The 25,850-nt window shown below is 47.9% G+C and overlaps 1 protein-coding gene across 6 annotated transcripts in view; it reads left to right on the top strand.

Moving 5' to 3' along the window:
- Positions 1–25,850, top strand: part of CCDC30 (coiled-coil domain containing 30) — a 687,183-nt gene that overhangs the window by 428,191 nt on the left and 233,142 nt on the right. For all 6 annotated transcript variants that reach the window (XR_010188622.1, XM_063942948.1, XM_063942949.1 and 3 more), the window contains 2 exons: positions 7,210–7,441; positions 16,438–16,614. Coding sequence is in view for 5 of the 6 variants with exons in the window: in XM_063942948.1 (XP_063799018.1) it covers positions 7,210–7,441; positions 16,438–16,614 (409 nt within the window). In the remaining variant the exon portion in view is untranslated. The remainder of the gene's footprint in view (positions 1–7,209; positions 7,442–16,437; positions 16,615–25,850) is intronic.

A 25,850-nucleotide genomic window follows, 5' to 3' on the forward strand; every position in this document is an offset into this window, starting at 1 on the left:
TGGTTCATACAGGTGGGCTGTGACTATTTCAAACTGCTCAGGTGGGAGGGAAACTGGGTTTCCCGCCGCATGGGTAATAAAGTGCAAATATAGTAAATGTCCATAAACTTCTTATGTCCATAACTATACGCACGAGCGAGTAATCCGCTTCAAACCAACACCGGAATATTGCTAATTATATTCTCTTCTGATGGATACTAAACACCACTGTGTAACCCCTGTCTGACCCTTCATATCAAACAAAGAGGAATCTTTGTCCCCGAACATGCTATATTAACTAAACTTTCAGATTCTATCAAAGGGACCATAATCTACAAAATACATTATATGACTAAAATATGTTACGATTGAGTCGCCCGCTAGACGAACACAAACTCTACCGTAAATGCGCATACCGCGCGCCTGCGAGTGCACGCGACCGCGAGTATACGCACGCATGGGAGGGCTCATGCACGTGCAGCGGGCACACGCATGAGGTGCATATATGGCAATGTGCAGCATGATATTTTTCTGACTTTGACAATACCGTACTGCTATATAGTATATACTGGTGGTCAGCAAACTGTGCATTACTGAAATGCACCACAGGTATGGATGGATAGTATTCTTGACGACACAGAGGTAGGTAGAGCAGTGGCCTACTGTACCGTACTGCTATATAGTATATACTGGTGGTCAGCAAACTGTGCAAAACTGAAATGCACCACAGGTATGGATGGATAGTATACTTGACGACACAGAGGTAGGTAGAGCAGTGGCCTACTGTACCGTACTGCTATATATTATATACTGGTGGACAGCAAACTGTGCAAAACTGAAGTGCACCACAGGTATGGATGGATAGTATACTTGACGACACAGAGGTAGGTAGAGCAGTGGCCTACTGTACCATACTGCTATATAGTATATACTGGTGGTCAGCAAACTGTGCAAAACTGAAATGCACCACAGGTATGGATGGATAGTATACTTGACGACACAGAGGTAGGTAGAGCAGTGGCCTACTGTACCGTACTGCTATATATTATATACTGGTGGACAGCAAACTGTGCAAAACTGAAATGCACCACAGGTATGGATGGATAGTATACTTGACGACACAGAGGTAGGTAGAGCAGTGGCCTACTGTACCGTACTGCTATATAGTATATACTGGTGGTCAGCAAACTGTGCAAAACTGAAATGCACCACAGGTATGGATGGATAGTATACTTGACGACACAGAGGTAGGTAGAGCAGTGGCCTACTGTACCGTACTGCTATATAGTATATACTGGTGGTCAGCAAACTGTGCAAAACTGAAATGCACCACAGGTATGGATGGATAGTATACTTGACGACACAGAGGTAGGTAGAGCAGTGGACTACTGTAACGTACTGCTATATATATAGTTATACTGGTGGTCGGCAAAATTCTGCACTGTCCTCCTACTATATACTACAATGCAGCACAGATATGGAGCATTTTTCAGGCAGAGAACGTATAATACTGGTGGTTACTGGTCAGCAAAACTCTGCACTGTCCTCCTACTATATAATACTGCTGGTCCCCAGTCCCCACAATAAAGCAATTAGCACACTGAGCACAGATATTTGCAGCACACTGAGCACAGTCAGATATGGAGCGTTTTTCAGGCAGAGAACGTAGATATTTGCACTTGCAGCACACTGAGCACAGATATTTGCAACACAATTTGCAGCCCACTTAACATAGAAACTGAGAGGACGCCAGCCACGTTTTCTCACGATCATCTCCAATGCACGAGTGAAAAATGGCGGCGACGCACGGTTCCTTATATAGAATACGAATCTTGCGAGAATCCGACCGCGGGATGATGACGTTCGGGCGCGCTCGGGTTAACCGAGCAAGGCGGGAGGATCCGAGTCTGCCTCTGACCCGTGTAAAATGGGTGAAGTTCGGGGGGGTTCGGATCCCGAGGATCCGAACCCGCTCATCACTAATTTTTTTGCGGTACAGTGCATCGCCAAGCAGCAACATGATGGGGGAATACATTGCATACGGACGGGGGGGAAAAGTAGCATATATTACAAACATTACAAGTATGAGTTCATACTGCACATTCCAACTGTACGATAGACTCGACATACAGTATTAGACATATTATACATGTTAGACGTTTTATATATTGTTCAGCTGGTGGACAGGTAGTGAGAAGAAGCTTTTAATGGATCTGGTCGTCTTCGCGGGAATGGTAGCCTGATGGAAGCGGTTCAAACAGTTTGTGACCTGGGTGCTGCATATCTGCCACGGTTTTTTCGCTTCCTGACCATTGACTGGTATAATTTCTGGACGGGAGGGAGGTCAGCTCCAACAATCTTTTCAGCTGTCCTCACCACTCTTTGCAGCCTCTGTTTGTCACTCTCATTGGCAGCTCCATACCAGACTGTGATCGACGAACATAGGACCAATTCTACGATTGCTGTGTAGAAGATGAACAGCAGCTTCTGCGGGATGTTGAATTTCCTGAGTTGCATCAGAAAGAACATCCGCTGCTGGGCCTTCTTTACGACAGTGCTTACTGTAATTTGAGTCCCCATTTGAGGTCTCAGGAAATTTTTGGCCCTAGGAATTTGAAGGAGTTGTCCCACGAAACCACGCTGTCTGCTATTATGAGTGGTTGCATCTCAACTGTTTTGAGGGGATTTAAGTCAAGGTTGTTCCTGCTGCACCACTGCGTTAGCCGTTCCACTTCGCGTCTGTATGCAGATTTGTCTTCGTCCTTGATTAAACCGATAACGGTGGTTTCGTCTGCAAATTTTATTTTTACCGATTGCTCGGCTGAGGTGCAGTCGTTGGTATATAGCAGAGAAGAGTAGGGTGGAGAGGACACATCCTTGAGGGGCCCCCATGCTGATCGCGCTCCCACTAGACGTGAATGACCCGGCTTTCACCACCTGTTTCCTTGCTGTCAGGAAGTCGACGTTCCAGAAGCATGTTGATTCTGGGACCCCTAACGAGAGGAGTTTGTCTTGCAGGATACTGTGGACAATTGTGTTGATTGCCGAACTGAAGTCGACAAATAGGACTTTCGCATAAGAGCCCGGTCAGTCTAGGTGTAGTAGGATGTAGTGCAGCCCCAAGTTACCTGCGTCTTCGACACTCCTGTTAGCTCGGAATGCGAACTGCAAGGGGTCTAGGTGGGTGTTAGTTGCTTCTTTCAGGTGGTTCAGCACCAGCCGTTCAAACACTTTTATTGCCACAGATTTTAGCGGCCTATAGTCGTTTAGGTCTTTTGCAGCTGTGCTCTTTGGAACCGGGAGCAGGAGGGAGCCTTGCATATCTCCAGTGAGGTGTTGAAGATCTTGGAGAAGATGGGGGCGAGCTGAACAGCACAGTTCTTTAGGGCAGATGGCGATACTCCATCCAGGCCTGTGGCTTTCCTAGGTTTGACCCTTCTGAACATTCCTTCTACCTCTTTCTGATCCACCCGCAGTGCCTGGGAGTGGAGACCAGGATAGAGGAGTGGGTGGTCAGCTTCGCTCGGAACAGGGGTAGGACGGTGACAGGGGGCCTCCTTCACAAATCTGCATTAAAAGTTGTTCAGTTCGTCCCCCAGTTCCTGGTGTATGACAGTGGGTTTTCGGGTTTTCTTGTAGTTGGTTATGGCTTGCATACCTCTCCAAACTGATGTGGGGTCATTGGCCAAGAGGTTGTTAGTCAGCTTGTTGGAGAATCAGATTTTAGCCATCCTGATTTCGCATGTCAGAGAGTTCCTGGCCTGTTTGTACAGGGCCCTGTATCCGCTGCTGTATGCCTCCTCATTGGCCCGGCGAAGCTTCCTGAGCTGGGAGTTGAACCAAGGCTTGTTGTTATTGAGGGTGCTGACTCTCTTTGTTGGTACACATGTGTCCCCCAGAAGCTGATGTAGGATGTCACTATATCAGCCAGGTCGTCCATGTCGGTAGCCGAAATTTCAAAAACCCTCCAATCTGTGCAGTCAAAAGAGGCCTGAAGCTTCAGCTTTGCTTTGCTTGTCCAGCAATTGACGGACCTGACCACGGGCTTTTCCGTTCCCAGCTTATGGATGTATGTGTGGAGCAGATGGGTAATGCAGTGGTCGGAGAGGCCTAGGGCTGTGCGTGGGATGGACTGGTAAGCTGTCTTGATGTAGGTATAGCAGTGGTCCAGGGTTCGCCCCTCCCTGGTATGGCAATTGACTTGCTGGTTGCACTTAGGTAGCTCCTGGCTCAGGTTGGCGTTGTTGAAGTCTCGCAGTACTATAAACAGTGAGTCCGGATATTTGAGTTCTGTATCTGTTATCCTGGTGGCCAGCTGTTGCAGGGCATCATTTGCGCTTGCTTGGGGGGGGATATACACCCCCACCAGTACTGTTGAGGCAAATTCTCAGGGGGAGTTGAACGTGTTGCAGTTAATGATGAGCGTCTCCAATTGCGTGTTGCTTGATTTACTTAGGATTGTAACGATGGAGCACCACCCTTCGTTTATGTAGAAGCAGATGCCACCGCCTCTGTTTTTTGCGGTGAGGTCCTTATTGCGGTCGGCCCTGAAATGGCTGTAGCCTGTCAGTGACAGTGTGGAGTTGGCAATTAGGTCTTCCAGCCACGTCTCAGTGAAGCAAAGAATGGATGACCCAGCAGTGCCCGACCTCGCGTCGCTCATGAACAGGGATAGCTCATCCATCTTGTTCGCGAGGGATCGAGTGTTTGAGAGTAGGATTGCTGGAAGAGCAGATCGGTGGCCTCTGCGTCTCCACCTGACTAGGGCCCAGCATGGCAGCCCCTCTTGCGTGTCCCACGCCCATTCTGCCCTTCAGTCTGCTGGGGGTACCCTGTCCGCTGTTCCGGCCGCAGCTGTGGGGGTGTGCCCAGTCCATCCTGGGTGGGCCAGCATGCCAGCCTGGGTTGTTACTGCTCCACTGCTGGGAGTTTGGTTGCGGGGCACATGCCATGGGGTCTTTTCTGCTCCGTTGTGCCTCCTGGTGGTGCCGCAGGGGGCCAGCTTCGCACGGCAGCTCCCGGGGTCCGCCAACGCACCGCAACTACAGGAGCAGGAGCTGTGGGATGGGCCATCACTGGGCTGGGGGCCGCTGCTAGTACTCACTGGGGCAGAGGCTTCACATGCTGCCTTCTCCATTGGCTGTCCCATGGGACCCGCCGCCGGCCTTTCCAGGAGCCGGGTCTCCAGGCCGCGGGCTGAGAGGCACTCTTCTTCCTCTGCTGCCGGCGTGCGTAACGCTTCCTGAAGTGCTTGCCGTAGCTCCGGGCTTGAGGGCATCGCCGGCAACTCTCACACAGGCGCGCCATAAAGGGCCACTGCGGGGGTTCCCGGTGGCCAGCCGCACGTTTCCCGATGGGGCGCCTCTTCTCCTTGGGCTGCTGTGAGGTCACCACATGACCGCCTCCATACTTCCGGCCGCTCCGTCTTCACTGCCCCCACTCAGGACGGCGAGAGCAGCAAGAACCGCCGATCCGGCCAGCAGCTTCGGTGAGTTTGGTGAGGGGGGGGGGGCGCGAGTCTTGAGAACCTGAGAATTTCCTCTTTGCTGTGTCTGACAGTGGCGCTTACGGTGGGGATATAAACATATAAAAAAAATAAAAACGAAAGCTGCTTGGCAGAGCAGCACCGAGGCAGCCATCAGCGGCGCCTTCTTGAACTCATTTATAATGTTATGTGATCCAAAAAATTATAATGGGTTCATGAACAGAGTTATTGCTATAACATATTGCTGCTCTTTAATCCAATGGGTATATTTGAAAAAAGTGATAAATAAAATAACTTTGCTTTTCCTGTTGCTGATTTAGTAAATTATTCCAGGACAAAGCAGGCTTGTGGAAAGGTGTTAGAATCCAATTCTTATTGTGTAGATGTGAAAAATATCAGTGTGAGAGGCCTTTGAAGTTCTTGTGGGGGTAGTGATAACATGAGTCCTGAGGAATGGCTGGGTTCCTGCGATTTTAAATGAACAGTGACCTTTCAGCAATTCAGAGCCTGAATATACTGTATATTAGTTGATTAATGCAAGAACTCAGAGTTATTTGTTGCTCATAGAACATAGGTGAATGATGTGTAAGTGAGGGGCTGGATGGAGCCAAAGATAGGTTGTAGTCCACAGTACCTTGTCTGGGATGTCCAATGCAGAGTACAGATGCCAAAGTATATACAAAGAGTAGATGCCAAACTGAAGGACTTCTCAGTGGAGAGATGCAGAGGTTTCAATCCAGTGTGTATCTCAGCGAAGGAATGCAATCAGTTGGTTTTGATGATATGTCCGCGTAGAGTAGTACAAGTTAAAGGTAAGTCCCTGGATACTTATGATGATTCATAGGTCAGTTGTGGTGAATTTAAGCTGTTTATGGAGATGATCAGGAGCATGCAAAAGGTGAGGCAGCCATTTTGGGCACCAGCAAATATGTAATCCCAGTGAATGTTGTACAGATCTTCGTTATCTTGGTGGTGCTATAAAATGTAATAATAATAATCCTCCACAATTACATTGTATGTTTGGGTGAACAAATTGAGGTCTAAATAGGACCATGCCAGGTTACAGAAGTGTGGCCCTCCGTTATATACAGAACATTAGCAATTCCACAGTATCAGAAGAAATAATTTCTATTCTATCCTAAGCTATGCCAATTTAATTCATATATGAAATAGTGTTACAGTGATAACTTTCAAAACTGTTCACCCTATTGACTGGGATAAACATTCTCACCTCTGAAATGTGTTTATTAAATAGAGCTGTACTTACTGCATATTTTTACTTATTATGTAGAACACCATTTAGTGTTTAAAATGTGACCAGTATGTTATGGCCATGGCAGACAGAGCACCAGACGTAAATCCCATTGTCTACAAAGAACCAGTACGAATATATACAGTATACTAACCAGCTGTTGACTTATTTGCACTGATATACAGAGTAACTGAGTAACTCCCTTGGCTGTTCTGACATTTGCTGCACCAGTTAATTAGTTCCTGAACTTTTTACTTTTTAGCCCTCAAGACTACTACCCCAGCACTGTTTCTGGATGGGGTTGCCATTTACCAGCCGTCTTCCCAAGGCTGTTTTCTGCAATTGCCATTTGTTAAATACAAGAATCATTGCAACCCATCATTACTTTTTCAAACTATATGTTGTGGTCTACTTAGATGTCCCTGACAATGTTTGTAAGTTTCCTTTTATTTCTGTTGATTTTTTTTATATAAATCTTTTTTATATTTGAAAGCATCACGCTATCAGAACACAAGAAAAAATGTGAAATCCTTCAAAGACATCTCCATGAAGAAACTAAGGAGAAGAAGAGTCTGCAGGAGGAGAACCTGCAGCTTAGACAGGATGTAACAGTCTCTAGACAAGATCTCCAGGCTAAGAGAGAGGAGAATTCACGACTAAAGCAGGAACTCTCTGGTTTGCAGGAGCAAGTATCCAGATACCATAGCTTTGGAGATGGAGCGGAGGTAAAATTATCACAGATCTGTCATGCCTAACTTATTTCAAACAGGCTTTAGTTAAACTTGAAAAACAACAAAAAACAAATCCTTTAACTACTTTTCACTACATGTACTTTCATTGAGAGTTACAGTGCTTCGTACTGTCAGACACCATGCAAGAGCCCACTTGTAGGCAATATGTAGTAACTCAACTTAGGGTTCCCAAATCTTCGTGAGCCTTACAATGTGGACTTTTGGAAGCTTCCATTTTATTTTAATTTTGTTAGTATTAGGTATTTCTTAGCAGTTGCATGGAATTAATATGATGCGTCTTGCAAGTGATGGGAGAGAAGATATGCATGGTCTGGAAGTTAATTCCCTGTGACCAGAACTGCTCAATTTCTATAGATTTCTACAAAGGTGTGGCTATTAAATAACTGATCCTATACTTTACGTTTAATGATATTAAGTACATTTTAACTCCATTCTGCTTCTGTGTACTCTCCTTCTGCATCCACACACTGCCACATTCTTATTTTCCATTGGCCAAAGCCATGCTGTAGCCAATAGAACAGCTCTGTCGTTTCTTCTTTACTTCAGTAACTGATGCAAAACAGGTTCCCTTGAGATTTGACTTTAGTGAAAAGAAAGAAGTCACACGCAGCTAGGTCTGGCGAGTATGGGGGTGTTCTAGCACTGCGATCTGTTTCATGGCGAAAAACTGCTTCACAGAGAGAGCTGTGTGGGCTGGTGCGTTGTCGTGATGGAGGACAGAACCATTTTTCCACAATTCTGGCCTCTTTCTTCTGATTCTTAACCGCAAAGTTTCTAAAACATTTTTGTAGTAATGTTGATCCACGGTTACGCCTTCTGGTCTGTCAAAATAACACCCTTTAATATCAAAGAAAACAACACGGCTTTGAATTTGGGTTTGATTTGACATGCTTTCTTCATTGTTGGTGATGATAGTGTTTTCCAGTGCATGACTCGAGTTTTGTGTCAGGATCGTGCTCGAGAAATCCATGTCTCATCACAGGTAATAGCTTTATGTAAAAAATGTGAATCTGCTTGAATTTGTTCCAAAACGTCTACATATTTGACCTTCAATTTTCTTTCTGCTTGGCCGTGAGAAGCCGTAGAACCATCTTAGCACAAACTTTTGTCATGTTAAGATCTTGGGGCCTAATTCAGACCTGATCGCAGCGGCAAATTTAATAGCTAATGGGCAAAACCCATGTGCACTCCACGGGGGGCAGATATAACATGTGCAGAGAGAGTTAGATTTGGGTGGGTTATGTTGTTTCTGTGCAGGGTAAATAGTGGCTGCTTTATTTTTACACTGCAAATTAGATTTCAGTTTGAACACACCCCACCCAAATCTAACTCTCTGCAAATGTTATATCTGCCTCCCCTGCAGTGCACATGGTTTTGCCCATTAGCTAACAAATTTGCTGCTGCGATCAGATCAGAATTAGGCCCTTGCCTAAAAGGTTTTTTTCGTCGATGTTTGCCAGTTCTGCTACCATTCGGATGCCTAATTTTTATTCCCACATTTTTAAAAGGCCTTCTGAGACGTCCAAAATTTTCAGCTTCCTCACTAAATCTTTTGTGCCACTCAAACACACGTGCATTGACATACAATCTTCCCCATAAGCCTCAGCATACGGAAAGAGTCGATGGGCATTTTGTCAAATTTAACTAAGAGAGTTAACACGTTGCTCTACTTTTGAACTAAGCAGTTTTGCGACACCCGAGAAAAACATAATTTCTTCGTCTGCAGTTAACAGCAAACTCTGTGCGATAGGGGTGAAACTTACAAAACCGTTTTGGGATAGTCCAAGGTCAATGTTCCCCCACTCCCTTTTAGCTTAAGCAGTATGTTTTATTTCTCTGACGTCCTAGTGGATGCTGGGGACTCCGTAAGGACCATGGGGAATAGACGGGCTCCGCAGGAGACTGGGCACTCTATAAGAAAGATTTGGTACTATCTGGTGTGCACTGGCTCCTCCCTCTATGCCCCTCCTCCAGACCTCAGTTAGATTTCTGTGCCCGGCCGAGCTGGATGCACACTAGGGGCTCTCCTGAGCTCCTAGAAAGAAAGTAAATGTTAGGTTTTTTATTTTACAGTGAGACCTGCTTGCAACAGGCTCACTGCAACGAGGGACTAAGGGGAGAAGAAGCGAACCTACCTGCTTGCAGCTAGCTTGGGCTTCTTAGGCTACTGGACACCATTAGCTCCAGAGGGATCGACCGCAGGACCCGTCCTTGGTGTTCGTTCCTGGAGCCGCGCCGCCGTCCCCCTTACAGAGCCAGAAGCAAGAAGATGGTCCGGAAAATCGGCGGCAGAAGACTTCAGTCTTCACCAAGGTAGCGCACAGCACTGCAGCTGTGCGCCATTGTTCCTCATACACACTTCACACTCCGGGCACTGAGGGTGCAGGGCGCTGGGGGGGGGGGGGGGGCGCGGCGCGCCCTGAGCAGCAATAAAATCACCTTGGCTGGCAAAATAACCACAATATATAGCCCCAGAGGCTATATATGTGGTAATTACCCCTGCCAGAATACAGAAAAAAGCGGGAGAAAAGTCCGCCGAAAAAGGGGCGGAGCCATCTCCCTCAGCACACTGGCGCCATTTCTCCCTCACAGTTCCGCTGGAAGGAAGCTCCCTGACTCTCCCCTGCAGTCTACACTACAGAAAAGGGTAAAAAAGAGAGGGGGGGCACTAAAATTAGGCGCAGTAAATATTATAGCAGCTATAGGGGACATAATTCAGTTAGTCCCTGCATTATATAGCGCTCTGGTGTGTGCTGGCATACTCTCTCTCTGTCTCCCCAAAGGGCTTTTGTGGGGTCCTGTCTCCTTTAAGAACATTCCCTGTGTGTGTGCGGTGTGTCGGTACGGCTGTGTCGACATGTTTGATGAGGAGGCTTATGTGGAGGCGGAGCAGATGCCTATAAATGTGATGTCACCCCCTGCGGGGCAGACACCTGAGTGGATGGACTTATGGAAGGAATTACGTGCAAGTGTCGACTCCTTACATAAAAAATTTGACGACATGCCAAATGCGGGACAGCCGGCTTCTCAGCTCGTGCCTGCCCAGACAATTCAAAGGCCATCAGGGGCTCTGAAACGCCCACTACCTCAGATGGCAGACACAGATGTCGACACGGATACTGATACCAGTGTCGACGACGATGAGTCAAATTTAATGTCCACTAGGGCCATTCGTTGCATGATTGAGGCAATGAAAGAGGTATTACACATTTCTGATATAAACCCAGGTACCTCAAAAAAGGGTATTATGTTTGGGGAGAAAAAACTACCAATAGTTTTTCCCCCATCTGAAGAATTAAATGAAGTGTGTGAAGAAGCGTGGGCTTTCCCCGATAAAAAATTGGTGATTTCAAAAAAATTACTAATGGCGTTCCCTTTCTCGCCAGAGGATAGGTCACGTTGGGAAACTCCCCCTAGGGTGGATAAAGCGCTCACACGTTTGTCTAAAAAGGTGGCACTACCGTCTCCGGATACGGCCGCCCTAAAGGAACCTGCTGATAGAAAGCAGGAGGCTATCCTAAAGTCTATATATACACACACTGGTGTTATACTGAGACCAGCAGTGCTGCTGCTGCTTGGTCAGATTCCCTGTCGGAAAATATTGACACCCTAGACAGGGACACTATATTGCAAACCGTAGAGCATATAAAAGACTCAGTCTTGTACATGAGAGATGCATCTAGAATAAGTGCATTGTCCATTTCTGCTAGGAGAGGCTTATGGACTCGGCAGTGAACAGGGGATGCAGATTCTAAAAGGCACATGGAAGTTTTGCCTTATAAGGATGAGGAGTTATTCGGGGATGGTCTCTCAGACCTTGTTTCCACAGCAACAGATGGGAAGTCAGCATTTTTGCCCCATGTCCCCTCACAGCCTAAGAAAGCGCCGTATTATCAGGTACAGTCCGTTCGACCCCAGAAAAACAGGCGGGGAAAAGGCGGGTCCTTTCTGTCCAGAGGCAGAGGAAGGGGAAAAAAGCTGCAACACGCAGCAGGTTCCCAGGAACAAAAGTCCTCCCCCGCTTCTTCCAAATCCGCCGCATGACGGTGGGGCTCCACAGGCGGAGCCAGGTACGGTGGGGGGCCGCCTGAAAAATGTCAGCGATCAGTGGCTTCGCTCACGGGTGGATCCCTGGATCCTTCAAGTAGTATCTCAGGGGTACAAGCTGGAATTTGAGGCGCTTCCCCCCCGCCGTTTCCTCAAATCGGCCTTACCGGCAACTCCCTCAGGCAGGGAGGCTGTACTAGAGGCAATTCACAAGCTGTATACCCAGCAGGTGATAGTCAAGGTACCCCTACTTCAACAAGGACGGGGTTACTATTCCACACTGTTTGTGGTACCGAAACCGGACGGTTCGGTGAGACCCATTTTAAATTTGAAATCCTTGAACACATACATAAAAAGATTCAAGTTCAAGATGGAATCGCTCAGGGCGGTTATTGCAAGCCTGGACGAGGGGGATTACATGGTATCCCTGGACATCAAGGATGCTTACCTGCATGTCCCAATTTACCTTCCTCACCAGGAGTACCTCAGATTTGTGGTACAGGATTGCCATTACCAATTCCAGACACTACCGTTTGGACTGTCTACGGCACCGAGGGTGTTTACCAAGGTAATGGCAGAAATGATGATACTCCTTCGAAAAAAGGGAGTTTTAATTATCCCGTACTTGGACGATCTCCTAATAAAGGCGAGGTCCAGGGAACAGTTACTGGTCGGAGTAGCACTATCTCGGGAAGTGCTACAACAGCATGGCTGGATTCTAAACATTCCAAAGTCACAACTGGTTCCTTCCACACGCTTACTGTTCCTGGGGATGATTCTGGACACAGAACAGAAAAAAGTGTTTCTCCCGCAGGAGAAAGCCAAGGAGCTGTCATCTCTAGTCAGAGACCTCCTAAAACCAAAACGGTTATCGGTGCATCACTGCACACGAGTCCTGGGAAAAATGGTGGCTTCATACGAAGCAATTCCATTCGGCAGGTTCCATGCAAGGACCTTCCAGTGGGACCTCTTGGACAAGTGGTCAGGATCGCATCTTCAGATGCATCAACTGATAACCCTGTCTCCAAGGACCAGGGTGTCTCTACTGTGGTGGCTGCAGAGTGCTCATCTTCTAGAGGGCCGCAGATTCGGCATACAGGACTGGGTCCTGGTGACCACGGATGCCAGCCTTCGAGGCTGTGGCGCAGTCACACAGGGAAGAAATTTCCAGGGACTTTGGTCAAGTCAGGAGTCGTCCCTACACATAAATATTCTAGAACTGAGGGCTATTTACAATACCCTAAGTCAGGCAAGGCCCCTGCTTCAAAACCAGCCGGTTCTGATCCAATCAGACAACATCACGGCAGTCGCCCATGTAAACCGACAGGGCGGCACAAGAAGCAGGATGGCGATGGCAGAAGCCACAAGGATTCTCCGATAGGCGGAAAATCACGTACTAGCACTGTCAGCAGTGTTCATTCCGGGAGTGGACAACTGGGAAGCAGACTTCCTCAGCAGACACGACCTACACCCGGGAGAGTGGGGACTTCATCCAGAAGTCTTCCTACTGTTGGTAAACCGTTGGGAAAGGCCACAGGTGGACATGATGGCGTCCCGCCTCATCAAAAAACTAAAGAGATATTGCGCCAGGTCAAGGGACCCTCAGGCGATAGCTGTGGACGCTCTAGTGACACCGTGGGTGTACCAGTCGGTTTATGTGTTCCCTCCTCTGCCTCTCATACCAAAGGTACTGAGAATAATAAGAAGGCGAGGAGTAAGAACGATACTCGTGGTTCTGGATTGGCCAAGAAGAGCTTGGTACCCAGAACTTCAAGAAATGTTGTCAGAGGACCCATGGCCTCTACCGCTCAGACAGGATCTGCTACAGCAGGGGCCCTGTCTGTTCCAAGACTTACCGCGGCTGCGTTTGACGGCATGGCGGTTGAATTCCGGATCCTAAAGGAAAAGGGCATTCCGGAGGAAGTCATTCCTACGCTGATAAAAGCCAGGAAAGGAGTAACCGCAAACCATTATCACCGCATTTGGCGAAAATATGTTGCGTGGTGTGAGGCCAGGAAGGCCCCTACAGAGGAATTTCAGCTGGGTCGTTTTCTGCACTTCCTACAGTCGGGAGTGACTATGGGCCTATAATTGGGTTCCATTAAGGTCCAGATTTCGGCTCTGTCGATTTTCTTCCAGAAAGAACTGGCTTCACTGCCTGAAGTTCAGACTTTTGTAAAGGGAGTGCTTCATATTCAGCCCCCTTTTGTGCCTCCTGTGGCACCTTGGGATGTCAATGTGGTGTTGAGTTTCCTAAAATCACATTGGTTTGAACCACTTAAAACTGTGGATCTGAAATATCTCACGTGGAAAGTGGTCATGTTATTGGCCTTGGCTTCGGTCAGGCGTGTGTCAGAATTGGCGGCTTTGTCATGTAAAAGCCCTTATCTGATTTTCCATATGGATAGGGCAGAATTGAGGACTCGTCCACAGTTTCTCCCTAAGGTGGTATCAGCTTTTCACTTGAACCAACCTATTGTGGTGCCTGCGGCTACTAGGGACTTGGAGGATTTCAAGTTACTGGACGTAGTCAGGGCCTTGAAAATTTATGTTTCCAGGACGGCTGGAGTCAGGAAAACTGACTCGCTTTTTATCCTGTATACACCCAACAAAATAGGTGCTCCTGCTTCTAAGCAGACTATTGCTCGCTGGATTTGTAGCACAATTCAGCTGGCGCATTCTGCGGCTGGATTGCCGCATCCTAAATCAGTGAAAGCCCATTCCACGAGGAAGGTGGGCTCATCTTGGGCGGCTGCCCGAGGGGTCTCGGCTTTACAACTTTGCCGAGCTGCAACTTGGTCAGGGGCAAACACGTTTGCTAAATTCTACAAATTTGATACCCTGGCTGAGGAGGACCTTGAGTTCTCTCATTCGGTGCTGCAGAGTCATCCGCACTCTCCCGCCCGTTTGGGAGCTTTGGTATAATCCCCATGGTCCTTACGGAGTCCCCAGCATCCACTAGGACGTCAGAGAAAATAAGAATTTACTCACCGGTAATTCTATTTCTCGTAGTCCGTAGTGGATGCTGGGCGCCCATCCCAAGTGCGGATTGTCTGCAATACTTGTATATAGTTATTGCCTAACTAAAGGGTTATTGTTGAGCCATCTGTTGAGAGGCTCAGTTATATTTCATACTGTTAACTGGGTATAATATCACGAGTTATACGGTGTGATTGGTGTGGCTGGTATGAGTCTTACCCGGGATTCAAAATCCTTCCTTATTGTGTCAGCTCTTCCGGGCACAGTATCCTAACTGAGGTCTGGAGGAGGGGCATAGAGGGAGGAGCCAGTGCACACCAGATAGTACCAAATCTTTCTTATAGAGTGCCCAGTCTCCTGCGGAGCCCGTCTATTCCCCATGGTCCTTACGGAGTCCCCAGCATCCACTACGGACTACGAGAAATAGAATTACCGGTGAGTAAATTCTTATTTTTTACAAGTATAGTCTTGTTATTTAATAGCCACACCATGTATAGCAGGGCCCTCTTACCTACAGATGCAATAATTTATACGTCTTTGCAATAAATTGCTACTTGGTGTGGTGTTGCCGTGATTGTGGCACAGCGTACCAGCAGCCATCTATTGTTAAGCTACTATTCGCGGGACACTCCTGTGAATGCCACATACAAAAATTTGTTATAAGAACTGGGTTGCGGGAGCACAGCTCTCTGCTGCCCATTCCTAATGAGTGCCGCCGCCTCCCCCTGTTGCAGCGGGAGCATTGCTCCCCTGCGGACGCAATGCAACTTTTTCCCTCACTATGTAGCGCCTGCTACTTGACGCTGTGCCGGGATCACCAGCTTGCATCACAGGCAAACACATCTGTAACCAGGACTATTACTTGTAACTACACACTACTGCTACAGTATGTCAAATTTCTCCCTCCTACCTCTCTGTCTGACTGTTATTACCCAGTATTCTTTTATTGCTGTTTTGTCTGAAATTACAATTGTCTCAAAACTGCTACTGTGAAAAATCGCATGTGAAGCACCGCTCAGAAAGATTAAAAGATGCCCACTAATGTGATCGCAGCTGTGCTTATGCATTTGCAGATATGCGATCCATGCACAGAAACTGAGTACCATCGACAGTTGCTGTTGATCCATGCCTACTCAGAGTAATGTGGATGCAGTCGCATCGGCACCATGTTTTTAATCACAAGCAATCGCAGCTGACGTCCGATACATGCCCCGAAAACGACGCACCTGTATTTTTCCAACCACTCCCCACAAATGCTATATTAACACCCATGGACAGTCCCTTCCTGTCAATCACTCTGAAATCACATTTCACTGAGGCTGTGATCGCACGGTGTTTGCAGTGCATGCGTAGTCTTCGGATAACTTTGAGTCTTCCGAGTCTTGTGGGCCATCTACTTATTAACAGACAGAAGGGAGAATCCCACAGAAGGGGATTAGGCAAGATATCCAGATGTCCCTGTGGTAGTACCCTCAGCTATTTGATATTCTGGTATAATGATAAATTATACAGACAGACACACATGTAATCTAAGCAGAATTTACACCAGCAATCTGTAAATTAGGTTTGTTACCACTTTAAGGAATTATAGTGTTAGTGGAAAGGCACATTCGTCCGCACAGGTATTGGAAATTAAATGGGTCAATTCCCATTAAGCAAAAGGCATGAAGAACCCATTTTATATTAATATATCAAATATTTGAGGGGGTGTGGGGTGCTAAAGGGAATACTGTATTGACTTCTGACAATATCACACAGAATTATATATAATAAAGGTCAACATACGAGCCCTGACCAGCTGATTTGTTTTTATTACAAATATTAAAAGTTCAATTTCATTTTGAATGTATCTAAAAATGACAACTTTTTCTCCTTTTTTTGCCCACTTTAAGGAATTAACAAGAGGTTATCATCTCACTGTTGTTTTCTCTTGTGTTTGACAGCATCTGGCTGGGGATTCACTAGTCCAACAGCAGTATGAGGAAATCCGTCAGCTACGCCAAGACCTCCACAGAGTCCAAAATGTCTGCAGCTCTGCTGAGAAGGAACTGCGATATGAGCGAGACAAGAACCTGAATGCCAAGAAACAACATTTCCTACTACAGAAGGAGAACACTAAGGTACAGGATTCCCACTGAAATGCTGAACGTATGGGGATAGTTCATCCTACACAGAACATACCCTCTGCAAACTGTCCAAGTCTGGGGCATGAGTTTCAACTATGTGTTTCAACGTGGGTAGGAAGAAAGCTCTGGAGTTTCAGTATTTCTGTGCTATGCTAGAGAGGTCCTTAAAATCCTATTTTTTTTATATATATATATATATATGTGTACTAGGTGAGTCATCGCGCCCTATGGGTGCTTTTCACACTGTCACACCGTTTGTATGTGATAGGTGTTGGGTGGTTTTATGCTGCATTGTGGAGGGGGGTGAAGGGACTGTGGAGTGTTTTGTGGGAAAGGGTACATGGATTGGGATGGCTGTCCCGAAGATGCTGTGGGTGGTGGCTGACCAAAGTGAGGCTGGACGGTGGATGTGATCCGGTCACTGTATACTGTGGGCTAGGGGTGAGGGTTGGGGGAGGGGACAGGAGGTGTTGTACTTGGTGGAGTTGTAGGTGTAGAGTTAAGGGGAGGGTGGGTGAACGTGCCATGGCTGAGGGATATCTGCATAGGGTGGTTTGTGTACGGTATTGTGGTGTGTGCGAGGGGGGGGGGGGGGAAGTAGGCTAGGGGGATGTGGAAGGTTGTGTTGAGGTGCAGGGGGTGGTGTATTTGTGGAAGGTGAGTGTTAGGTATTGGGCTTGGGTGGTTGTTGGATGTGTTTGTGAGGCGTTGTGGTTCAATTGTAGTGTCGGGGTTTGTTGTGTGTTGGAGTTGTGGGTGTGCGAGGGTTGTGTTATTAGCTGTGAGGGTTACCGTTTGCTAAGGTGGTGTTGGTGGGTGGGGGTTTAGCGAGTATGGGGAACTGGTGTTGTGCGAGTAGGGGTGTGTGTATGGTGTGTTTGGGGGAGGGGTGCGTGGATTGTTCCTGCTTGTGTCAAGGGGAAGAGGATGTGGTATAAGGGTGTTTGTTGGGGGCAGAGCTGTGTTGGTTTTGCAGATGTTGGAGTTGGCATATTTGTGGCTGTAGGATGTGCCGTTAGTATTGTGGGCTAACTGGTGGTTTTATGGTTTGACATAATGAGTTGGCTGCAGAGGGAGGGAGGTGAGGGAAGTGGGTGTGTGATAGGGTTAGGGTGGTGTTGGGCTGGATTGTGGAGGGTGTTGAAGGGAATGTGCGTGGTGGAGTGTTCTTTGGGAGGGCTACGTAGTTTGGTGTGTGGGTTACATAAATGCTGGGGGTAGTGATTTATGGTGCTTGGGCAAGTGCGTGGAGGGGGGTCGCGGCCTGTATATGTTTTGGGCTAGGGGTGAGGGATGGGTTTGGTGACAGGAGGTGTAGTGCGTGATGGAGTTGTGGGTGGCAGGGGGAAGGGTGTTGGAAGTTTGCATGGGTGGAGGAGGTCCACATGGGATGGGTGGGTGGATGGTGGAGGGTTTTGTGGGGGTTGTGTGCATTGAAGAGGGGGGGGGGGGGTGACTGGGTCAGGCAGATGGGTAAGGTTGTGCTGTGGTGCAGGGGGTGTTGGATGGGTGGTGTATTTGTGGAGGGTGGGTGGAAGGTATGGGAGTATTGTGGATGTGAGATGGGCTTGCGGTGCGCGGGGGGTGTTGGACCGGTGTTTGCGTGGGTGTGGGTTTGTTTGCAAAATATGTAGTGTTTGGTGTGTGAGGTTTTTTCTCTATCGTCCTAGTGGATGCTGGGGTTCCTGAAAGGACCATGGGGAATAGCGGCTCCGCAGGAGACAGGGCACAAAAAGTAAAGCTTTTCCAGATCAGGTGGTGTGCACTGGCTCCTCCCCCTATGACCCTCCTCCAGACTCCAGTTAGATTTTTGTGCCCGGCCGAGAAGGGTGCAATTCTAGGTGGCTCTCATAAAGAGCTGCTTAGAGAAAGTTTAGCTTAGGTTTTTTATTTTACAGTGATTCCTGCTGGCAACAGGATCACTGCAACGAGGGACAGAGGGGAGAAGAAGTGAACTCACCTGCGTGCAGGATGGATTGGCTTCTTGGCTACTGGACATCAGCTCCAGAGGGACGATCACAGGTACAGCCTGGATGGTCACCGGAGCCGCGCCGCCGGCCCCCTTGCAGATGCTGAAGTAAGAAGAGGTCCAGAATCGGCGGCTGAAGACTCCTGCAGTCTTCTAAAGGTAGCGCACAGCACTGCAGCTGTGCGCCATTTTCCTCTCAGCACACTTCACACGCAGTCACTGAGGGTGCAGGGCGCTGGGGGGGGGCGCCCTGGGAGGCAAATTAAAACCTATTAAAAGGCTAAAAATACCTCACATATAGCCCCCAGAGGCTATATGGAGATATTTAACCCCTGCCTGGATTCACAAAATAGCGGGAGACGAGCCCGCCGGAAAAGGGGCGGGGCCTATCTCCTCAGCACACGGCGCCATTTCCTCTCACAGCTCCGCTGGTCAGGACGGCTCCCAGGTCTCTCCCCTGCACTGCACTACAGAAACAGGGTAAAACAGAGAGGGGGGGCAAATTTAATGGCAATATTTTGATATATATAAAGCAGCTATAAGGGAGCACTTATTATAAGGCTATCCCTGTCATATATAGCGCTTTTTTGGTGTGTGCTGGCAGACTCTCCCTCTGTCTCCCCAAAGGGCTAGTGGGTCCTGTCTTCGTGTAGAGCATTCCCTGTGTGTCTGCTGTGTGTCGGTACGTGTGTGTCGACATGTATGAGGACGATATTGGTGTGGAGGCGGAGCAATTGCCAAATATGGGGATGTCACCTCCTAGGGGGTCGACACCAGAATGGATGCCTTTATTTGTGGAATTACGGGATAGCGTCAACTCGCTTAAGCAGTCGTTTGACGACATGAGGCGGCCGGACAATCAATTAGTGCCTGTCCAGGCGCCTCAAACACCGTCAGGGGCTGTGAAACGCCCTTTGCCTCAGTCGGTCGACACAGACCCAGACACAGGCACTGATTCCAGTGGTGACGGTGACGAATCAACCGTATTTTCCAGTAGGGCCACACGTTATATGATTTTGGCAATGAAGGAGGCGTTACATTTAGCTGATACTACAGGTACCACTAAACAGGGTATTATGTGGGGTGTGAAAAAACTACCTATAGTTTTTCCTGAATCAGAAGAATTAAATGACGTGTGTGATGAAGCGTGGGTTGCCCCTGATAAAAAGCTGATAATTTCAAAGAAATTATTGGCATTATACCCTTTCCCGCCAGAGGTTAGGGAGCGCTGGGAAACACCTCCTAGGGTGGACAAGGCGCTAACACGCTTATCTAAACAAGTGGCGTTACCCTCTCCTGAGACGGCCGCACTTAAAGATCCATCAGATAGGAGGATGGAAAATATCCAAAAAAGTATATACACACATGCAGGTGTTATACTACGACCAGCTATAGCGACTGCCTGGATGTGCAGTGCTGGGGTAGTTTGGTCAGAGTCCCTGATTGAAAATATTGATACCCTGGACAGGGACAATATTTTACTGTCGTTAGAACAAATAAAGGATGCATTTCTTTATATGCGTGATGCACAGAGGGATATCTGCACACTGGCATCACGGGTAAGTGCTATGTCCATTTCGGCCAGAAGAGCTTTATGGACGCGACAGTGGACAGGCGATGCGGATTCAAAACGGCATATGGAAGTTTTGCCGTATAAAGGGGAGGAGTTATTTGGAGTCGGTCTATCAGATTTGGTGGCCACGGCTACAGCCGGGAAATCCACCTTTCTACCTCAAGTCACTCCCCAACAGAAAAAGGCACCGACTTTTCAACCGCAGCCCTTTCGTTCCTTTAAAAATAAGAGAGCAAAGGGCTATTCATATCTGCCACGAGGCAGAGGTCGAGGGAAGAGACAGCAACAGGCAGCTCCTTCCCAGGAACAGAAGCCCTCCCCGGCTTCTACAAAAGCCTCAGCATGACGCTGGGGCTTCTCAAGCGGACTCGGGGACGGTGGGCGGTCGTCTCAAAAATTACAGCGCGCAGTGGGCTCACTCGCAGGTAGATCCCTGGATCCTGCAGATAATATCTCAGGGGTACAGGTTGGAATTAGAGACAGATCCACCTCGCCGTTTCCTGAAGTCTGCTTTACCAACGTCCCCCTCCGAAAGGGAGACGGTTTTGGAAGCCATTCACAAGCTGTACTCTCAGCAGGTGATAGTCAAGGTACCTCTTCTACACAGAGCAGTGATAGCGAACCTGGAAGAAGGGGACTTTATGGTATCCTTGGACATCAAGGATGCGTATCTCCACGTTCCAATTTACCCCTCACACCAGGGCTACCTCAGGTTCGTTGTACAAAACTGTCACTATCAGTTTCAGACGCTGCCGTTTGGTTTGTCCACGGCACCTCGGGTCTTTACAAAGGTAATGGCCGAGATGATGATTCTTCTTCGAAGAAAAGGCGTATTAATTATCCCATACTTGGACGATCTCCTAATAAGGGCAAGGTCCAGAGAACAGCTAGAGATGGGATTAGCACTATCTCAAGAGGTGCTAAAGCAGCACGGATGGATTCTGAATATTCCAAAATCCCAATTAATGCCGACAACTCGTCTGCTGTTCCTAGGGATGATTCTGGACACGGTTCAGAAAAAGGTTTTTCTTCCCGAGGAAAAAGCCAAGGAGTTATCCGACCTGGTCAGGAACCTCCTAAAACCAGGAAAGGTGTCTGTGCATCAATGCACAAGAGTCCTGGGAAAAATGGTGGCTTCTTACGAAGCAATTCCATTCGGCAGATTCCATGCAAGAATTTTCCAAAGGGATCTGTTGGACAAATGGTCAGGGTCGCATCTTCAGATGCACCTGCGGATAACCCTGTCTCCAAGGACAAGGGTATCTCTTCTGTGGTGGTTGCAGAGGGCTCATCTATTGGAGGGCCGCAGATTCGGCATACAGGATTGGATCCTGGTGACCACGGACGCCAGCCTGAGAGGCTGGGGAGCAGTCACACAAGGAAGAAACTTCCAGGGAGTGTGGTCGAGCCTGGAAAAGTCTCTTCACATAAACATTCTGGAACTAAGAGCAATCTACAATGCTCTAAGCCAGGCGGAACCTCTGCTTCAAGGAAGACCGGTGTTGATCCAGTCGGACAACATCACGGCAGTCGCCCATGTAAACAGACAGGGCGGCACAAGAAGCAGGAGTGCAATGGCAGAAGCTGCCAGGATCCTTCGCTGGGCGGAGAATCACGTGATAGCACTGTCAGCAGTGTTCATCCCGGGCGTGGACAACTGGGAAGCAGACTTCCTCAGCAGACACGATCTTCACCCGGGAGAGTGGGGACTTCATCCAGAAGTTTTCCACATGCTAATAAACCGTTGGGAAAGACCAATGGTGGACATGATGGCGTCTCGCCTCAACAAAAAACTGGACAGGTATTGCGCCAGGTCAAGAGATCCGCAGGCAATAGCTGTGGACGCGCTGGTAACACCTTGGGTGTACCAGTCGGTGTATGTGTTTCCTCCTCTGCCTCTCATACCAAAGGTATTGAGAATCATACGGCAAAGCGGAGTAAGAACGATACTAGTGGCTCCGGATTGGCCAAGAAGGTCTTGGTACCCGGAACTTCAAGAGATGGTCACGGACGATCCGTGGCCTCTACCTCTGAGAAGGGACCTGCTTCAACAGGGTCCCTGCCTCTTTCAAGACTTACCGCGGCTGCGTTTGACGGCATGGCGGTTGAACGCCAGATCCTAAAAGGAAAAGGCATTCCAGAAGAAGTCATTCCTACCTTGATTAAGGCAAGAAAGGAAGTCACCGCGAAGCATTATCACCGCATTTGGCGGAAATATGTTGCGTGGTGCGAGGATCGGAGTGCTCCGACGGAGGAATTTCAACTGGGTCGTTTCCTACATTTCCTGCAATCAGGATTGTCTATGGGTCTCAAATTGGGATCTATTAAGGTTCAAATTTCGGCCCTGTCAATATTCTTCCAAAAAGAATTGGCCTCAGTCCCTGAGGTCCAGACTTTTGTCAAAGGAGTACTGCATATACAGCCTCCTGTGGTGCCTCCGGTGGCACCGTGGGATCTAAATGTAGTTTTAGATTTCCTCAAATCCCATTGGTTTGAACCACTAAAAGATGTGGATTTGAAATATCTCACATGGAAAGTGACTATGTTACTGGCCCTGGCTTCCGCCAGGAGAGTATCTGAACTGGCGGCTTTATCTTATAAAAGCCCTTATTTAATTTTCCATTCGGATAGGGCAGAGCTGCGGACGCGTCCGCATTTTCTCCCTAAGGTGGTATCAGCGTTTCACCTGAACCAGCCTATTGTAGTGCCTGCGGCTACAAGCGACTTGGAGGACTCCAAGTTGTTGGACGTTGTCAGAGCTTTAAAAATATACATTTCAAGGACGGCTGGAGTCAGAAAATCTGACTCGCTGTTTATACTGTATGCACCCAACAAGTTGGGTGCGCCTGCTTCTAAGCAGTCGATTGCTCGTTGGATTTGTAACACAATTCAACTTGCACATTCTGTGGCAGGCCTGCCACAGCCTAAATCTGTTAAGGCCCATTCCACAAGGAAGGTGGGCTCATCTTGGGCGGCTGCCCGAGGGGTCTCGGCATTACAACTCTGCCGAGCAGCTACGTGGTCAGGGGAGAACACGTTTGTAAAATTCTACAAATTTGATACCCTGGCAAAAGAGGACCTGGAGTTCTCTCATTCGGTGCTGCAGAGTCATCCGCACTCTCCCGCCCGTTTGGGAGCTTTGGTATAATCCCCATGGTCCTTTCAGGAACCCCAGCATCCACTAGGACGATAGAGAAAATAAGAATTTACTTACCGATAATTCTATTTCTCGGAGTCCGTAGTGGATGCTGGGCGCCCATCCCAAGTGCGGATTATCTGCAATACTTGTACATAGTTATTGTTAACTAATTCGGGTTATTGTTTAGGGAGCCATCTTTCAGAGGCTCCTCTGTTATCATACTGTTAACTGGGTTTAGATCACAAGTTGTACGGTGTGATTGGTGTGGCTGGTATGAGTCTTACCCGGGATTCAAAATCCTCCCTTATTGTGTACGCTCGTCCGGGCACAGTACCTAACTGGAGTCTGGAGGAGGGTCATAGGGGGAGGAGCCAGTGCACACCACCTGATCTGGAAAAGCTTTACTTTTTGTGCCCTGTCTCCTGCGGAGCCGCTATTCCCCATGGTCCTTTCAGGAACCCCAGCATCCACTACGGACTCCGAGAAATAGAATTATCGGTAAGTAAATTCTTATTTTTTTTGTCTTAGTGGTGTGAGGGTGATGGGGGCAGGAGGGGTTGTTGTATGGTGGGGGTGTGGCAAAGATGGGGGAGGTGTTTGTGTGTTTGGAGGGGGAGGGTGCGTGCTTGTTGTTAGGAGTGTGGAGGGTGAGTGTTTGTGTGTGTAAAGTAGAAGTGGCTGCAGTGTTTGTGTGCTGATTGGCGATGGTATATCTGGGACCATGAGGCTGCACTTTTCCCCCCCTTGTGATGGACGGGTGGGGATTAGGGCAAAAGGGATTGCTGCACATAGGGGGATGGGTGATCGCGCACACTGCCCGTTTGTCAGTGTCTGACAGCGTTAGGTAAATACATTTTTGAATGGGCGCTCATGTCCCTTGGCCGGCGGTGTGGTTGTCTGGTGCTGTCTGGGAAGAGACCTGCTTTCTGCGGGGCTGGTGAGAGGAGCGGTGCTACACCTAACGGCAGTACAGAGTGAGGTGCGGCGTGCTGTCAGTGTTATGCGGCGCCGCATGTACAGCAATGGGCTGTGTTAACATGGTGTGTGTTAGTCCGTTGCTTGGATGGCGGCTCCCGGCCAGCGTGTCCCGTCAGTGGCTGGATGTGGGAGCTGGTGACGGGGTTTTGTGGAGGGAGGGTTGTGTGGGGTGCGGGTGTCAGTCAGGGTGTGGGTGGCTGTGTGTTGCGGGGAAAGGAGGTGGCCGTTTCCACAGGGCTGTGTGTATGTGTGAGCTGGAAGCTGTGTCCTGGGAGCAGCATGGTGCGTGCAGTGTGAGTTGTGAGCTGGAATGGGTGGGTCGTGAGGAGTTGTGTCAATGGCGTGTGTTGGTCTGTATGACGCCCCTGTGTTAGGTGGTGGTGGGGTTGCCCAAGGGAGGGGTCCATGGCATGGGGTGTGGGTGTATATTGTGTTACCGTTCACGGTGGGGCGTCTGTCCACTGGTGGTTTTTCTGTGGTGATGGTGGCCGGATTGTGTAGCTGCTGTGCCCCCTGTCCACCTCCCTACGTGTAGGTAGTGTAGTGCTGGCACTGGCATAGGGCAGAAGCCCTATGACTCCACCCAGCGTTAGAGGCCCAGGCACAGAGTCACATATTTGGCCTAATATATAGGAGATATATATATCATCAAAATGTATAAGTGTGTGCTCATGTGGATCAAATATAATCTGTAGTAAAATATTAAAATATTTTCTTATAATTAAAATATTTTCACATGCATTCCTCACAAACTTGGGTGGCAGCTGATAACAAATTATGGCGAGTAGAATGTGTAAAAAATAGAAGTAATCAGTGCCTAATAATGCCTAGAAAATGACGATGGGGACATAGAATGATATTTAGCTAAAAAAATGGGACAAGCACTTATCTCAGATAGGAATCTTCGGTGCTCAGACCAATATAATCACAGTGATATGCAAAAGAGAAAAAGAAACAACCAATAGTGTGTACCGTTTAAACCTATATGTACTTATAGCATTTTTCTACTTAGTGAGTGTTAATTGGAAATGCTCCCAGAATATCACACTCCACAATAGCGTAGTATAAAGATCATTTTTCACATTTAATTAAGTACATAAAATATATCCACGGTTTAAAACAAGCAGGTATCACACATACAAGAAACAATTGATATAAAAGCTTATCTGTCCATCAAAAGAGGGTCCAGGGTAACTGCTGACGCGTTTCGCCCTAATGCAAAGGACTCCATCAAATTTCACTAAATTTCATTCTATGTCCCCACCGTCATATATATATATATATATATATATATATATATATACACATATATATATATATATATATACACATATATATATATATATACACATATATATAAGCGAGAAAGTGTATGTTATTTACGACCACAGTTTTGTACCTAGCTACACCAAATTTGGCATGGTGATGTAGTTTGACCAGGATTAGGTTTTTGCCTCGAGGCCATGGAAGTCTACATGGTGCCCACCAACTAGACCGTGGAGTCTCTGAATTGAAATTTTCATTTAAGCAACTTTGCTCAGGATGTCTCTCTTGGCCGAAAAAAGCACATG

Source organism: Pseudophryne corroboree, chromosome 10, assembly GCF_028390025.1.
Source record: "Pseudophryne corroboree isolate aPseCor3 chromosome 10, aPseCor3.hap2, whole genome shotgun sequence".
In the NCBI taxonomy this organism is placed as follows: domain Eukaryota; kingdom Metazoa; phylum Chordata; class Amphibia; order Anura; family Myobatrachidae; genus Pseudophryne; species Pseudophryne corroboree.